Source organism: Octopus sinensis, linkage group LG2 (assembly GCF_006345805.1).
Source record: "Octopus sinensis linkage group LG2, ASM634580v1, whole genome shotgun sequence".
NCBI lineage: Eukaryota > Metazoa > Mollusca > Cephalopoda > Octopoda > Octopodidae > Octopus > Octopus sinensis.
In genome coordinates, this window is record NC_042998.1 from 144,553,629 (window position 1) to 144,571,822 (window position 18,194).

Consider the following 18,194-nt stretch of genomic DNA (forward strand, 5'->3'; position numbering starts at 1 on the left):
ACACACCTATACATGAAACTAAGAAATCATGTGCAAAAAACTTCATTATCACAAGTAACAAAATTAACCTTGAATAAATTACTTTAATTTTTAATGTATTCTCTAACACCTCTTCATTATCTCTCTTTTTCCCATTGGAGTAGCCATATATCACGTGTACTGTAAGACATCTGTTTCTGGCTCTCTCTCTAGATATACTACAGGGACTTATTTTATTAAGAGGACAACTGATTAATGCATATGGATGAGGATAGATGCTTAACGAAGTGGCAATCTCTAACTGTGGAGGGAGCCTATGGAAGGGGCAGGAAGATGTGAGATGAAGTAGTAAGAAAGGATCTTCAGATCTAGGCCTCACGGAGGAAATGACAAGGGGCTGGGAAATGTGGTGATTTGTTGTACTTGAGAAGACATGTCAAGCTGAGTAAAATCGTGGCAATCCATACATACAGGCATGTCTGTTGCAGGTGCCGGTGCAACATAAAAAGCATTCATGCCAGTGCTAATATAGAATGCATTCATACCAGTGCCATGTAAAATGCACTCATGCCATGCTGTGGAAATGCACATGTACTGGTGGTATATAAAAAGGAACTAACAGTCTGTAAAGTGGTTGGCATGAGGAAGAGCATCTAGCTATAGAAACCATACCAAAACAGACATGGAGCTGGGCAGCTCCTGTCAAACCATCCAACTCATGCCATCATGAAAAACAGATGTTAAATGATGATGATAATGAAAGATACCTGTTTCTATTCTTCTATCATACTTTAACCTTTCATCACTTGGCATAAAGCCACCTCCCTCAATACTGTTCCCATTTCATTTGGGGATGGTATTGTCTTGCAAATTACTTGGACACCTCACTTGTGCCAGTGCCACATAAAAAACACCCAATACACTCTGTAAGGTGGTTAGCATTAGAAAGGGCATCCAGCTGTAGAAACCATGCCAAAGCAGACATTGGAGTTTGGTGCAGTCTTCTTGCTCATCAGCACCTGCCAAACCAATCAACCCATAACAACATAGGAAACAGACATTCAATGACGATGATGATGGAAACTAAGTCAGGGAAAGTTATTCTAGGTTCAATATTTTGAGCTAGCAGACTGACTGGAGATATATTAGAAGTGAAATCAATGACCAAAGTGATACAATGAAGTATATGGGGATGGATTGAATAAGAAATAATTTACATAACAGTTTCGATAATATGTATTCTTCTAACCCATGATGGCAAGGGAAGAAATGGAAATAAAACAAATGTCCTATCATATGAACAATTTATGACATTGCTCCTGGCTGAAGATTGATTAACAAAAAGATATATTGGTACAATATAAAAAAATCAAGACAATAAAACCATCAAATTAGTATCTCATCCTTTGTAATTTATAGTTTTTAAAATTTTGAACATGAAAGCCTACCAAAAATAATCATAATGATGGTTACTTTAATGCTGTCTGTGGAATATGTCAAAAAGAAACAGGTTAATCAATCCTAGTTAACTCTGTACATCATGTAATAAAACAAAAACATTCTCCCTCTAAAGTTACAGTTAAAGAATGCAAACTTATTGTATTTACTGGATTTAGGCATGGCTGTGTGGTTGAGACGTTTGCTTCCCAAACATGGGGTTTCAGGTTCAGTCCCATGGGACCTAGGACAAGTGTCCACTAAAGCCCTGTAAGAAGATTTGGTAAATTTGGTAGATGGAAACTGAAAGAAACCCAATATCATTTATTTTCTGATATTATGTGAAACAATGTCTGGCTATGGGGAAATATCATCTGGCTAGGAAACATAAGGGCATCCAACCATTGAAAATCTGCCTCAACAAATTCCGTCTGACCCATTCAATCATGGAAAAGTGGATGTTAAAATAATGACAATGGACCAGTCAATTCAGACAATAAATAAATATTGTTTAAGGTTATCTCTATACATATTCTATAGCACAGATTTTTGCTACGATGTTTTGTAGTGAAATGTCAGAGGTAAACAATGAGATCGAAGATGAAAACAAGTAATGGGTGTATATGCCATATTTTGGGAGTTTTTGCCCATTCATCAGCATCCATCTAACCCATTAATCATTCTTGAACACATTGCTTAAATATCCACTATATCTTGTGGTGTGTAATAATTGGATATACCAATTTACATATTAAACGCATTCCTGGAACTGGTACATAAATATAAATGATTTGTAGGTACATGGCATTTCCTTATGCAACCATAATATACTATAAAGTATATTAGATGTTTTTATAAGTCAATACCACATTCTACTGCATCAGCAGTGCACTTTCTAAGTTATTTATTAAGGTTATCTCTATAGATATTTTAAGTAATGTGTTTGAGAAAGATTAACGGGTTAGATGGGTGCTCGTGAAGGGGCAAAAACCTCCGAAATATGTTAGTTATGTATAAAAGTCATCCCTTCTACACCACTGATGTTTATACAAGGGAAAAGCCTCCAATTCAGGCTAATACAGATTGGCATTAGTGTTGTTGCAGACATTGCTGTCAGAATTCAAAGAGGTAGAACAGACACAAGCAAGGCATCCAGCTTGATCCTCTGATAGTTCTGCCAATCTATCACATTGTGAGTACAGAAAGTCAAAATAAACACCACAAGGTATTCCATCCAATGCTTTGCCCACCCTGCCAATTCACTGCCTTAAACAAATGTATCTATAATAGTAATATATATGTATTACTTTAGTGGACACTTGTCCTAGGTCCCATGGGACTGAACCTGAAACCCCATGGTTGGGAAGCAAACATCTCAACCACACAGCCATGCCTAAATCCAGTAAATACAATAAGTTTGCATTCTTTAACTGCAAATTTAGAGGAAGAATGATTTTTTTTTTATTACATGATGCACATAGTTAACTAGAAATGACCATTCTGAAATACAACAATATATATGTAATATACAGTATATATAGTAATATATAAAATATATATATATATATATATATATATATATATATATATATATATATATTACTAGTAGCCAAGCCCGGTTTCACCCAATCGGTTTGGATGATGTGGCTGTAAAACCTGCTCTGTGTAAGCATTCGACTTGCTTGGGCACACTTACTTTAAAGAACAATTTTAGAATGACTTTTTTTCTGTCAAAATGTTAAAAATAACTGGCTTACAGAAAAAAAAAAACCATCCAAGATTCAACCAAATCAAAAAATAAACCCAAATACAAAGCGAACAAAGATGAACCATCCCACTTCCATTGTGTACACACAAATACACATACGCACACTCAAACACACATTCATATACCCCGCCCCTTTACATACACACACATATATTCACATATATAAAACACTCACCCCTTCCTTCCTTATTCATCTATCACTCCTTCCTTTCTCATTCATAAACACAAGAGTATTATCATAGTAGATTATCTTGGTAACCATGGGGCCTATGAAAAAAATACAAAGCCCAGCATCACCACTGGATCATTTTACACATCTGTGTAATTTTTCGTGCAATTCCACCCAGCAATTTGACTGTGAATCCCAAGACAAGAAAGACTCACCCATGTCAAATTTATATGTATAGATTATTATAACATTACTATTATATACTGTATATTATATATTATTATTACAGATATATTTGTTTGAGGCAGTGAATTGGCAGGGTAATGAAGGTGCATGACTCAGTGGCTAGAGTGTCAGGCTCACAATCATGAGATAATGAGTTCAATTCCCAGACCAGGCTGTGTGTTGTGTGTTTTTGAGCAAGACATTTCATGCTGCTCCAGCTCACTCAGCTGTAGAAGTGGCATGGAGAAGGGAGGCTGGTGTGTATAGACGACTGCTGGTCTTCCACAAAACTACTCTCTGCTCAGATTTGCACCTCGGAGGGAAACTCTGTAGGTGCAATTCCATTGTCATTCATGACCAAAGTGGGTGGTCTTTATCCTCTACCCTTTTAATAATATATAATACATAATATACAATATATAATAGTAATAGATAATGTATAATAGTAATATATAATAAGAGCCAGTTTATGATGAAGATTGTTGGTGACTTGAAATACTGAAGAATTTTCTTTATTATCTGCATTGTTGAAGCATTTTAACATGTAGAGATATAAATCACCATTATGTTTGTTTATTCAGTTTTTCTGTTTGGCAGGCCTTTCATCCTTCCGAGGACTAAAAAATGATATATATTCACAAGAGATAGCAACCAGATTTCCTGATACAATCATGAAACGTATCAATCCTGCTTCTACAAAAAAGTTACCATGTTTTTCTCTTTTATGTCTTTTACTTGTTTCAACCATTGGACTATGGGCACACTGGGGCCATGCCTCCATGCCTGGAAGGATTTAGTTGAACAAATCAAACCCAGTTCTTTTTTTTTCTTTTAAAGTATTATACTTATTCTATCAGGCTCTTTTGTTGAACTGCTAAGTTATGGGGCATAAATAAACCAACACTGGTTGTGAAGTTGAGGGCAGGAGTGGGGGACAAACACAATAGCATATACATACTTAAATACATATCTATATCTATCTCAGCTTAAAAAAGCAACTGACAAACGGTCTTGTTATCAGCTTGGAAAATGGCGAAATAAAATACTGCTTCGACCAGGAAACCCTGGGTAGCTGTATTTAACAAGAATTGTGGTATCTTGTCTATATGTTTTACAATTCTGCTTCTACACTAAGTTTACATGTTTTTCCACACATTTTCTGATCTTGTAGGTAAAGAAAAAAATTACAAGAAAGACTAGATACTGCTTAGAGAGGGAAAAAAGTGATGACACATTCAGAACCACGAGCCCCACCACAACTATTATAATGAGTCAGTGAGTGTGAGTGAAAGGAGTGTGTGGTGTAATTATCCATTTATCATATTCATTAAAAAAGCGAATAAATAAATAAATAAAAGGAGCAACTGTCAAGGAAATTGAGCAGTTTAAAAAAGTCAATTTGAGAGGAATGACAAATAGTAAGTCACATTTGGTAGTGATAGTGGTGGTGATGATGATGGTGGCAGTGATAGCGGTGAAAGATAAGTGTGTGGGTAGTGGTGGTGGTGGTGGCAATAACTGTTCTGTTCTGAGCAGATGAATTGTTATATCATTACACATTGTTTTCTTTTCTCCCCCCCCCCCACCAAAAACTACTCTACTTCTTAATTGCAATTTGTAAAGCAATTGAAGATGATTACTAAGATGAGATGGGAGTGGGGAGCAGCTCTGTCACTGCCGCTAATGATTATATTATGATGATGATGATGTCAACATTAATGGTGATGTTGATAAGAGGATGAAGAGTTTGATAGCAATGATTATGCCCGATGTAATCATTGGGTCTTCTGACGATTGGCCATTCATACTGACCCTCAAATACTGGCAATTGTGTTCAATTAACAAACATCATTTTCTCTCTCTCTCTTTCTCCCCCAGGTACATCATATCATTTTGTTGTGTAGCCCATGGTCGGCCCTGATGAGGCACATCTAAGATCAACAGTGTTCCAGCTGTTATTAGCATCTGTTTTCTCAGGCAATGTGTATCTAGGACTATATTATTGAATTATCTAAATGTATCTGTCTTTCATTACGAAAGTGGGGTTCAAATTGACAGAGAAAGTGAGAGAAGTTACCAAATATAATTTCTTTTCTATTTTCAAAATAATACTGACCTTGTTGGTTGTAAAGGCATCCCATACCAACATCTTGCCATCCTGAAAATATAAAAGACACACAAATGTTAGAATACTGATGTCTTTTAAAAAGGCATATGAATCAATTTTCAAAAGACAGAGTGTACCTCATTAAATTTATCTTAGTATATCACTGGTACTTACTAAATCAATCATGGAGGAATGTATAACAAAATTACAGATGTAAAAATGAAATTGAATTGACTTGATTATGAACTGAACTGTTGTTAGAAATGCAGCTCACCTGATCCCCCCAAACCATGGAGCTAATTTACAGCTCTAATATACTATCTTTCAATGCTTTCTTTAGCTTGCATTTACTAATCAATATACAATAAATATACAACCATAAATATACATAAATATAAACAAGTATTCTATTTTCAGTCTTAGAATAATCCCCAAACAAATTTGTTTAAATTGTTTGTACAAGATCTTTCAATCTTGTACAAACTGTATATCAGTGCATCAAGAGAAGATTGGTGCATCAAATGATAGAGAATAAAGTAATGGGTCCCACAGTTGCACTGATGAAAGCAAGTTTATAATTTATAAACAAATAGAAAGTATATTAACAAGAACAAAAAACAAATATTTTACTGACATATACACTCATTAGTTCTGCATCACAACAGAGTTTATTCCTACTGGTGTTGCTATTTTGACAGCTAGATTCTGTGTTGCTACTGTCAAACAGTTAAATGGTCAATACATTTCTTTCTTAACAGCCTGAATTTCAACTCAGCTGTAATATTTATTGAGTTTGGGAGAATGAAAGGCAACTTTTATCTCAGTGACATTTGAACTTGAAACACAAAGAGCTATAACGAATATTACAAGGGAGTCTACTTGATGTCTGATGACTGCCAATTTGCTGCCAGATACACACACACACATCTGTTTTGCCATGATTTCCATCACTGGATACCCTTCCTAATGCCAATCACTTTACAAAGTGTACTGAGTGTTTTTAGTTGGGTGTCTCAATAAAAGTGCCCAGTATACCCTGTAAAAGTGGTTGGCTTTAATTCTACAACAGATTTAGCTATAGGAACTAAGTCAAAAGCATAAAGGAGCTCCTGAAGGCTACCAGTCTTTAATTCTTTGCTCGAATTTAAGAAGACTATAATTTATAGAGTGGGACTGAGAAGTGAGCCCTGGTGCACTAACTTCACACTGAATCATTACAAACTCTCACTCTACTAACTGCACCACTGTATATAGCTTGTATGGCTCTCCCAATAGGCTTAGGCTAGATACTCTTTTATGGAACAGGAAACAAATTTCATGGACTGTTGTAGAGATCAGCTAGTGGGAGCTTTTATCTTTTATCTTTTACTTGTTTTGTCATTAGACTGTGGCCATGCTGGGGCATTGCCTTGATGAGTTTTTAGTCAAATGAATTGACCCTAGTACTTATTTTTTAAAGCCTGGTACTTTTTCTATCAATCCCTTTTGCCAAGCTGCTAAGTTATGGGGGATGCAAACACACCAGCACCAGTCATCAAGTGGTGATAGAGGACAAACACAGACACAAATGCACACACACAAACACACACGACGGGGCTTCTTTCAGTTTCTGTCTACCAATAATAATAATAATAATAATCTTTTCTTTATTGGCCACAAGGGCTGGATACAAAACGAAAAAGGGACAATACACCACAAGGGACAAATGGGGCTTAGCACAAAAATTTGTGTATACAATAAAAATAAAACAATAACAATTAATAAAACTTTTAATAATAAAATCCTCAAGCAATCTGAAAGGATGCACTGAAGCTCTGATATGCAGCAACCAGGAGCAGGTTCTCTGAACTAACTACATTAAATATCATGTTGAGAAAAGAAAAGAATCACCATTATGTAGAATGTGAGGAACAAAGGAGAGATGGTCAGCCATCTTGTAAGCGAATGTGTTAAGTTGGCGCAGTGTGAGTACAAAAGATGACATGATAATAATAATAATAATAATGAAATTATTGTATACAGTGCTCAGGTGCACCACAACTTGTTAGAAAGTGCATATAAAGTATATGCAGTAATGTACAAATGTCTGGAAAGTGAACAATGTATGAGTCAGATACATGCTTGTGTGTATGGAGGGGAGAAAATCAGGTGTAGTGTTGGCGAATCTCAGAAAGCATGGAAGTTTTGAAGGATGCAGTGCTCCGACAACTAACAACTGATGCTGGCAGTTTGTTCCATGCTTCAGCAACTCTCAGCGTGAAAAAATGTTTCTGAAAGTCATGGGAGCTGTGCTGTTTTCTGACTTTGTAAATATATCCATGGGTGTTAGACGGGTGGAGTTTGAAAAGGTGCTCAGAGTTATTGTTTGTAAGATGGTTAATAATATATCCTGCCAGATATATTCACTGGATGATATTTGAGGAATGTGGGTTTATGACAGCAGCTAAATGGTTTGAGCAGAAATCAGAAGGCGTGTTAAAGAATAACAAACTTAAGTTTTTGTGGAACTTCACTATTCATTGTGATAGAATGATTGAGGCAAGAAGGCCAGATATTGTAGTCATTAACAAGAATGATAAAGAGGTCCAAATTATTGATGTCTCTATCCTAGGAGATAGCAGAGTGAATGATGAAGAGCATGAAAAGATGGAGAAGTATGAGTCACTGAGGAGGTTGGAAAGTTGTGGGGGATGAAGGTTTTGGTGATTCCAGTGGTAATCAGAGCACTGGAATGCATACTGGACAGTTTTCGATGACTTTGTAAATAAAATCGGAATTGATGCAAGATTACTGGTCATGCATATGACAGTACTTCTTTGTACAGCAAAGATATTAAGGAAAGTTTTGAAAGGCACAGGAGAGCAAGTAGTAAGGGACCTTTGTCAACTTGTTGACTACTTTGTAGAAATGTCTGAACTGCTTAACAACTAAGTGTCTGAGATTTACAAAAATGAAACATAATAATGCTAATGATGATGATAATAATTATTTCTGATTTAGGCACAAGGCCAACAATTTTAAGCAGTGGAGTTGGTGAATATTATCAACTTGGTAATTTATTTTATTTACCCTGAAAAAAGAATGAAAGGCAAAGTTTGAACCCAGCAGGTTGAGGAACTAGCAGAGAAGCTTGGATTTGGTCTTTCAACCATTCATCGATACTCGTGTGCCATTGGAAAAGTCAGAAAATTGGGTCACAAACTTTCTGAGTCTAATCGCACACAGAGAGTGAATGTGTGCTCTTCTTTGCTGTCACATCTCACAAATGAACCTTGTTTGTGACTGGTGACAAGAAATGGGTTCTCTATAAAAATGTCAAGTGCTGAAGACAGTTGGTAGGGAAAGGAGAAACACTGGCACACCAGGCTAAAGAAAGTCTTCAACCATGTACGATGTTGTTTTCTGTTTGGTGGGATATGAAAGGTTTAGTCCACTTTGAACTTTTAAATTCAAACTAAACAATAACAAAGGATATCTACGGTGAGCAGCTTAAGTCAACGCTAGAAGAAAAACGACCATCTTTGGTTTCAAGACGAAAGGTGTTCTTTCATCAGAATAATGCTTGACCACACACAGCAAGGATGACATTCCAAAGGCTGGAGCAGTTTGAATGGGAAATGATGTCCCACTAACCATATTCGGCAGACATTGACCCATATAATTACCATTTATTCTACAGTCTTCGAAATTATTTGGATGGTAAAATATGAATTCTGTAGACAAGGTCAGAATAGTACTGGAGGAGTATTTTTCTTCACAGACAAGTGAATTTTGGAAGAGGGGCTTTGCAAGTCTACCAGATAGATGGAAGAGCATTGTAAAAAATGAATGAGAGTAGATTTTAGATTAAAAAAGAACTTTGTTTATCTTAATTTTGAAAAATAAAAGAAGTATAAAAAAACTGCATTATTTATGGGATAACCCAATATGTAGAATGTAATAACAGAAGCATTGAGAAATACATAATTCTTTTGTAAATAATAAATCTCAAATGTCAATGCAGCTATAAATGATATAATACATAATAGACAGGGTTAAAAATCCTGCAAGCAACTTTCTGCCTTTTTTCTGCCCAAGGGGTCTTTAGCACTGTTTTATGAGCTGGATTAACCCTTTATTTTATATAGCTGGATTGGAATTCAAGATGTATGATTAATAGAAGACTTAATCTTAATTATAAATAACAATGTATCAATATATATCATTATTTTAACATCTTCTTTCCCATACTTGCCTGGGTTGGTTGGAATTTGTTGATGTAGATGTTCTATAGTCCAATGCCCAACTTGAAGCAACCTCTCACCAGTTTCTAAGCAAGGTCGTATCTCTCATCACTTGTATGATGACATTCATTTACAACTGTCATGTGATGTCAAGATAAAGGGACAAACACATACATACACATATGTGTGTGTGTGTGTGTGTGTGTGTGTGTGTGTGTATGTATATATATACATATATATATATATATAATAGGCTTTCAGTTTCTGTCAACCAAACCTACTAAGGCTTTGGTCAGCCCAGGGTTATAGGAGATATTTATCCAAGGTACCATTGAATCGGAATGAACCTGGAACCACATAGTTAGGATGTAAGCTAGGTTCTTGACAACACAGCCAAGCCTGCACAGACATAGACACACACATAAATGCATGCTTGTATATATGAAAGCAAAACTGAAGAAAGGTGAGAAAACTGTATGTAGAGGGATGAAGGGATCAATTATTGGGAAATATTATTTCTCCTTCAGATGTGATTGGATAGCTATATGCAGTTTATAGCTATGTCTCTGTTGCAAGGTCAGGTCATCTGTGACTCATAACACTGATCAATAATCAATCAATTGCCATTAAAATCTGTGTATCTATAAATCATAGCCATTTCCACAGGTTGCAAATCTTAGAAATAACACTGTCTCATTAACTTACCTGAGATGAGCTGACTATGTGTCGTTTATCGGCTGACCAATCCATACATAGAACTTTGCCCTGGTGACCCTTCAGTTGTCGACGAGGTTTTATGCTTAATGAAGGTACATTCTCTAGTTTCTGTGCTACCACCGTCACTACAATAAGAAGGGTGATATAAAAATATAAATGGTGTTTAAAGAAAATGATATTTGCAATATTCAGATTATATATGAGTAAAATGCATTTAAAATTTCATTCACAGTAAAACATGCTTAAAAGTTTATGTCCTATCATACCATTGCTCCCTCAACACCTAACACAAAACCACTTTCCCCTCTACTTGCAACTCCACTCAGTTGAGGGGGCTTCCTCTTTCTTTTCTTGCAAGTTATTTGGCAACCTTACTAGCACCAGTGTCATGAAAAAATCTCATTGTACACTTTGTAAAAAGTCTGGTATTAACAACAAACAAGATGAAGACAAATATCTGTCAAATGTAAATAATGTACATAATTCCTCATCTTTCAAATATAGAACTGTATGGATTGGTTAGTTTGACAGGATTCAGCAAGCTACAATGTCAGGCTTAGCATGGTTTCTACAGCCAGATGCCCTTCCTCATGCCAACCACTTTCTCACTCCACCAACACTAGTGAGGTCATTAAGTAATTTGCCAGACATGAAAAAGATAAAGCCTCCTTGACTAAGTGTGTATGTGTGGGGAATTATTTGAGAGGAGGAGGTGGCTTTATGCTAGGTGTTGAATGCTTAAAGTATGATAGAGAGACCAATGCAGGTGTCTTGCTACAGAGAGGATGGCAACTCCACATTATATGAAGGTGGGCGAGAGTAAATGGGAAGAAGATAAGGTGTGTATGTGTGTGTGAAGAAACTTATATGACTAATTTTCAATTTGTATTAGTTTAGTCAAAGTATCAAGTTTGTTTGGCAGATCACATGTGGAAAATGTTAACATTCTCTGGCAGAAGGAATGGCATTAAAAAAAGCACAAACAAAAACAGAGACAGGTTTACAGTAGCTCCATTGGTTTATTAACTAGTTTCTGTAAAATAGGTAAACATTTGAGAAATCTCACATTACCATCTGGAAATACAGTTTTAAAATAAGATTCTCAATGCTCCATCTGTGTTCTCTAAGTTAATTTTATACAGAAATATGTTACAGTAGAATGGTAAAAATTTGCCACTTTATTCTTCTTTGGATACTCAATTTATTACTAGATTCAAAGTGTCTAATACCCAAATAACCAATTGTTGGTTTTACATGTGTTTTTCCAGGGTAGTATGTGTTGGATAAATGCATATTATTCAGGTATTGCATTTACAGTCAGATGCTCTGTCTGTCACAAACCCTTACTTGTTTTACAAAGAGAGAGGAGTTTATGACTGGCTGTCATAAACCCTGTATGTTCGAAAGGAAACTAAACTATAGTAAACTGAGTGGATTGGAGCAATGTGAAATGAAATGCCTTCTTTAAGAGAATAGTTTGTTGATCAGCCATCATGTGATCTAACTACATGCTAACTACAAGTGTATGAAGAAGAGGTAAACACTGAACACTTTGTAATCTGGTAATTTTCAGGCTTTAAACATATTAGATAGATTCTTCCCATAGGCGCAGGAGTGGCTGTGTGGTAAGTAGCTTGCTAATCAACCACATGGTTCCGGGTTCAGTCCCACTGCGTGGCATCTTGGGCAAGTGTCTTCTGAGTGGATTTGGTAGACGGAAACTGAAAGAAGCCTGTCGTATATATGTATATATATATGTATGTGTGTGTATGTGTTTGTGTCTGTCCCCCTAGCATTGCTTGACAACCGAAGCTGGTGTGTTTATGTCCCCGTCACTTAGCGGTTCGGCAAAAGAGACCGATAGAATAAGTACTGGCGGTGCTCCAGCATGGCCGCAGTCAAATGACTGAAACAAGTAAAAGAGTAAAGAGAGAAAGAGTATAACTGCTTAAATGCAAGTGTGTGATCATCACCTTCATCACTGTTTTAACATCCACTTTTCCATGCTTACATGGGTCAGAGGTCAGACAGAATTTATTGAAGCAGATTTTCTACAACAAGATGTCTTTCCTGTCACCAACTCACACTGCTTCCCACAAAGGTAACATTTCTTAACGGCCAAACATAATTTTGTTGAATATTGGAAGTGAATGACACTCATTTACAATCATTATGTGATGTCAAGAAAAGGACACACATGACAGGCTTCATTCAGTTTCTGTCTACCAAATTTAACCACAAGGTCTTGGTTGGCCCAGAGCTATGACAGAAGACACATATCTGGAGTGGAACTGAACCTGAAACCAGTTGGAAGGCAAACTTAAACACACAGCCAATATATCTATATAGCATAATCATTTCACATACAGATTCCATGCTGGCATGGTTTGACAGGATCAGATGGGTCCAAGTACAGCATTGTGCTACAGTGTCTTCTTTGGCCTAGTTTTTATGGTTGAATGCTTTTTCTAACATCGCATGCATGCATGTATGTATGTATGCATGCTTGCATGTACGTATGTGTCATCATCATTCATTTAATATCCATTTTCTATGCTGGCATGGGTTGGATGGCTTGACCAGAGCTGGCAAGCCAGAGATTTGCACCAAATTCTAGCCTGATTTGGCTTGGTTTCTGCAGTTGGATGTTCTTCCTAACACCAACCACTTTACAGTGTGTGCTGGCTGCTTTTAATGTGGCATTGCATGAGTGCTGTTACACAGCACCATCATGAGTGCATTTTACATTGCATCAGCAGAGGACTCTTGCAAGCCATTGCTCTTCACCAGGGGAAGTGACCTTAACACTTCTGTTATGGAGTGTATATATGTATTTGCTTTTGTTTTATTGCTGTTTTTATTTTTTGATTATTAATTCTATGAACAGGGAGATGAGGGAGAAGAATGTCTATGATCTAGTAAACCTGAAATTTTGCACATTGATACCAGGAAACAGATAAACAAAAAAAATCAAAACCAGGGAGAATGTAGAATATTGCAGAAGTTTTTGAATCTGGAAAAGAAAGATTTACCAAAAAGTTTTACTGTAAGGTTTTGTAAAGTATGGGTAATGTTGGTCATGACAAGTGGAGATATTGTAGCTGTTGTTTAACACCAGGGTTACCCTGTTTTTCTATATGTGACCATTATGTCTTATTGTAATATCAATAACTACAGTGTCTAATAAATCCTTTATTTGTGACAGTAAGGTAGGACTTGAGGTAGTAATAGTAGCAGCAGCAGTAGTGGTGGTGGCAGTAGCACCAGTAGTAGTAGTAGTAGTAGTAGTAGTTGTTTTGTTGTTGTTGTTGGTGGTGGTGTAGCAGTAGAAGACTGGGAAGAATTGAGCTGTGCAGATAACTCTCTACTCTCACACAATTGCGATTAACTTCAATATTTACAGTTCAGAGGAATATATTGGATTTTCACTATCACTCGAGGAAAGAGAGAGAGAGGGGGTGAGAGAGAGAAGGGGGAGGCAGTGTGTGACAGAAAGAGGGGAGTATGATAAAATAATAAAAGAGAAAATGTAATTAAAATATTTTATTCTAATCATTTTGTTGTTTTATGTTTGTTAGTTGTGTATTTGTTTCGCTTTAATGGTAAACGATTTCTTTGAAACAGCTCTGCTATTCTCTCTCTACTTGGCTGTTTTACTTATTTGCTAATGACAACTGGAGACAAACTGTTGGTGATAGGGTTGGGGGGGGGTCGGAGAACAGTGAGCAGAGGTGAGGTGGAGTGGAAAGACAAGGTTGTAGAAGATAAGGGATGTGTATAAGATATGAAAGAGAGAGAGGGAAAGAGAGAAACAGAGAGAGAGAGAGAGAGGAGAGAGAGAGAGAGAGAGAGATGGCTAGCTACATAGTAGGTAGATAGGTAGGTAGCTAAGTAGATGGCTAGCTACCTACCTATCTACCTACTATGTAGCTAGCCATCTCTCTCTCTCATATCTAGCTAGCTAGCGATGGATAGATAGATAGATAGATAGATAGATAGATAGATAGATAGATAGATAGATAGATAGATAGATAGATAGGTAGGTAGATTTATAGATAGGTAGGTAGATTTATAGATAGATAGGTAGGTAGATAGGTAGGTAGGTAGATAGGTAGATAGGTAGATAGGTAGGTAGGTAGGTAGATAGATAGGTAGATAGGTAGGTAGGTAGGTAGATAGATAGGTAGATAGATGGATAGATAGACAGACAACTGGCTAGAGAGACAGGTGGAAAGATGAGTACACAAGGAAAGAATAGATGAATACATAATAAAATACACAGGAAAATTGATAGGCTGATAGACTGCGGGAAGGATAGATATGCTGAACAAACTGATAAATGAGAAAGAATTGACTGAATGATTAAGGTGTTGGACAAAATGCTAAGCAGTGTTTCTTCTGGCTAAGTTCAAGTCCTGGCAAGGTCAAATTTACTTTTTCAACATTTTGGGTTCAACAAAATAAAGTATCAGTCAAATTTGGGGGCCAATTTAAAAACTTAGCCCTCCTTAAAAACTGCTGGCCTTGTACCAAGGTATTTATTATTATTATTGTGTGTTAAAAATATATAAATATGCATACACATACAACCACATAAAGGGAAAGAGACAAGATGAAAAGTAGCTGATTTGAGAGAGAGAGCGAGAGAGAGAGAGAGAGAAACAGAGAGAGGCAGTAAATGAGAGGAAGAGACAGAGAGTGTAGTATATTTTGCAGTCCATGCATGCCTTACTGTACTGCCAGAAACAAACGTTTGTTGCATCCGGAAATGGCGCTAATGCAATAAAACAAACTGCTTGACGTAAGAGCAACAAGTTAAGTTCCATTGCATGACTGCACACAATCACGCACTCACTCACAAACACGCACATAAACAAATACACAAATAAATTCAATTACATATGCTAACAGAATGAAACACCCATTCACACAAACATACACACACACACATCAGTATGCATGCATAGTGATGCAGAGATATTCAAGCATAATAACATATGACTCTGCATACCAAAACACATACATGCCAGTTCATATTTGTACACATTTTCATATACACACACACACACACACAGAACTACAGACACATGCGTGTGTGTTTGAGTGAGTCCAACTAATACCAGCATGGAATGTGTATGTAAAATGACAGAAAAGAAATGCACACACACATTTGTACATCCATTCACAAACACACACATTCATTCATAGATAGCAATATGAATGTACTGCATGTGCCCACATTCACACACAAGCACCCATCCATGCACAAATGTCTATAGATATCCACCTACACTTCTGCACACATATTAATGCAGACAAACATGTGCACTAATACACACTTAAGCATGCATGTCAATGTCACTAAACACAGTTTTCAAAATAGTGAAAACATCATGAAACATCATGATTAGGAATAAAAAAAAGTCTGAGAGAGAGAGGTGGGGACTGGAGTACATGAGAGAAGAAAGCATAAGTCAAACAACAGAGGCGAGGAAGAAATATATGGAAATTAAAAGATGAAATTATATAAATATACATATATATATATATATATATATATATATATATATATATATAATATTTATAATACAAAATATGGCAGTATATTGGATGTTATCCCATAATGGGTTACACTCGCAACCCCTATCTCACTTTATATATAATATTTATATATATATACACACATATATATATACCACACATACATATACACATATATAACTGGGGAAATTAGAGAGTGGTTGCAGCCAATGGAATAGAAAGTGGAGTGCCTCAGGCAACTGTATTGAGGCCACTACTGTTCATGGTGGCTCTTTCAGACATGTCATCAGTTACACAGATAGCCACACTTACTAGCTATGCTGACGACACAAAAGTAGTACAAGCAGTCAAGGAACCTTCTGATGCTAATCTTCTACAGAAAAATCTGGCCAGCTAATTGGTGCTCAGAAGTCACAACAATGATACTCTGGACCAAAATGAGCATCAATCCTAGAATCACATACAGTGCATGATCTTGAGATTGATTTGAGCAAGAATACCTCGTTTCACATGCATGTCACCAAGATGGTGGCAGTGTGCAAATGAATGGCCAGATGGATTCTGAAAACCTTCAGAACAAGGACCCAGGAAACTATGCTGGTCCTATGGAGGACATTTGTCCTCAGCCATCTAGATTACTGCTCTCAATTGCAGTCGTCACCTCACTGTAGGATTAATACCAGAACTTGAGGCGATTCAGTGATATTACATGAGGAAGATTGCATCAATGGAACAGCTAAACTACTGGGAGAGACTGAAAGAGCTATGACTACTCACTGGAGCAAAGATAGGTGAGGTATGCAGTGATGTATGTGTGGAAGATACTGGAGGGGCTGGCACCAAACTTTCAAATTGAGAGTTATACCAGACCTCAAAATGGACATCACTGCAATAGCTTGGGATCCAAGGGCCCACATCTATTTAACACCTTGCCAAAACATCTGAAGGATCTCCATGGAGTGGGAGATGATGTTTTCAAGAAACAGCTTGACCTCTTGCTATCCAAGATCCCAGATGAACCAATATCAAGGCAGGAAACTCAAAAGAGGGCTGCAGTATTGAACTCTTTCCTTCACCAAAAGCCAATCGCATAGAATTGGCCAATTAAAAGGTGATTACACTGGCGGTACACCAGCATGGGCGCAGCCTCAAGGCTGACACATAAAAGGATATATATATACATATATATACACACATATATAAGATTTAGGATTAAATCTAATTTTATAGTATAAATATATATATTTTATATTAAATTAGAGATAAAACCACTATTAGGCAAATCAAACAGTGAAAATCATAAACCAATACATAGATTTGCCTAATAGTGGTTTTATCTCTAATTTAATAAAAAATATATATATATATATATATATATATACATACACACACATACACATAAATAGAAACACTATTATTTCTAAATCTCTCAAAGAGAGTTATTCAGGACGTGGCTGTCCTGGATGGGATAAATATTAGTGTTGTTTAGCCCCAGGAAACATTGTTTCCAGCTGGCTATACGACACAATATCTCTGTCCTTATATTTTTGAACAGGGAGCTCAGCACTCCCATCCAGCACAAGACATGTATGGATTGGTTTCTGGGTTATTGCCCTTTATCAACACAGGGTAACTGCTTGGCTAGGTGGCACTGTTGAACTTACCATTCGAAAATATATAGTTTTCGAAGTGACACACAGTTATAGATCTAAATAAATAGAACCATTATTATTTCTAAATCACTCAAAGAGAGAGTCAGTAGCAGTTCTTTAAAGTAAAGGCTATTTGCCAAAATAATGTGGCTGTCCTGGAAGGGACAAATGTTACTGTTGCTTAGCCCCAGGAAAATCATTTACAGCTGGCTATATGACACAGAAAGCAGTCCACAGAAGTCTTGTGCTGGATGGGAGTGCTGAACTCCCTGTTTGAAAATATAAGGATACAGATATTGTGTCATATAGCCAGCTGGAAACAATGTTTCCTGGGGCTAAATTGTGATATCTCCTATGACATCACAATTCTCTCTCA

The 18,194-nt window shown here is 36.6% G+C and overlaps 1 protein-coding gene across 1 annotated transcript in view; it reads right to left on the reverse strand.

The window, feature by feature from the left end:
- LOC115232637 (guanine nucleotide-binding protein subunit beta-5) overlaps window positions 1-18,194 on the reverse strand; it is a 74,956-nt gene that overhangs the window by 20,594 nt on the left and 36,168 nt on the right. Inside the window, exons 2-3 of the mRNA XM_029802633.2 lie at window positions 10,614-10,750; window positions 5,695-5,736 (exon numbers count right to left, since the gene is read on the reverse strand). Coding sequence (XP_029658493.1) covers window positions 5,695-5,736; window positions 10,614-10,750 — 179 coding nt within the window. The remainder of the gene's footprint in view (window positions 1-5,694; window positions 5,737-10,613; window positions 10,751-18,194) is intronic.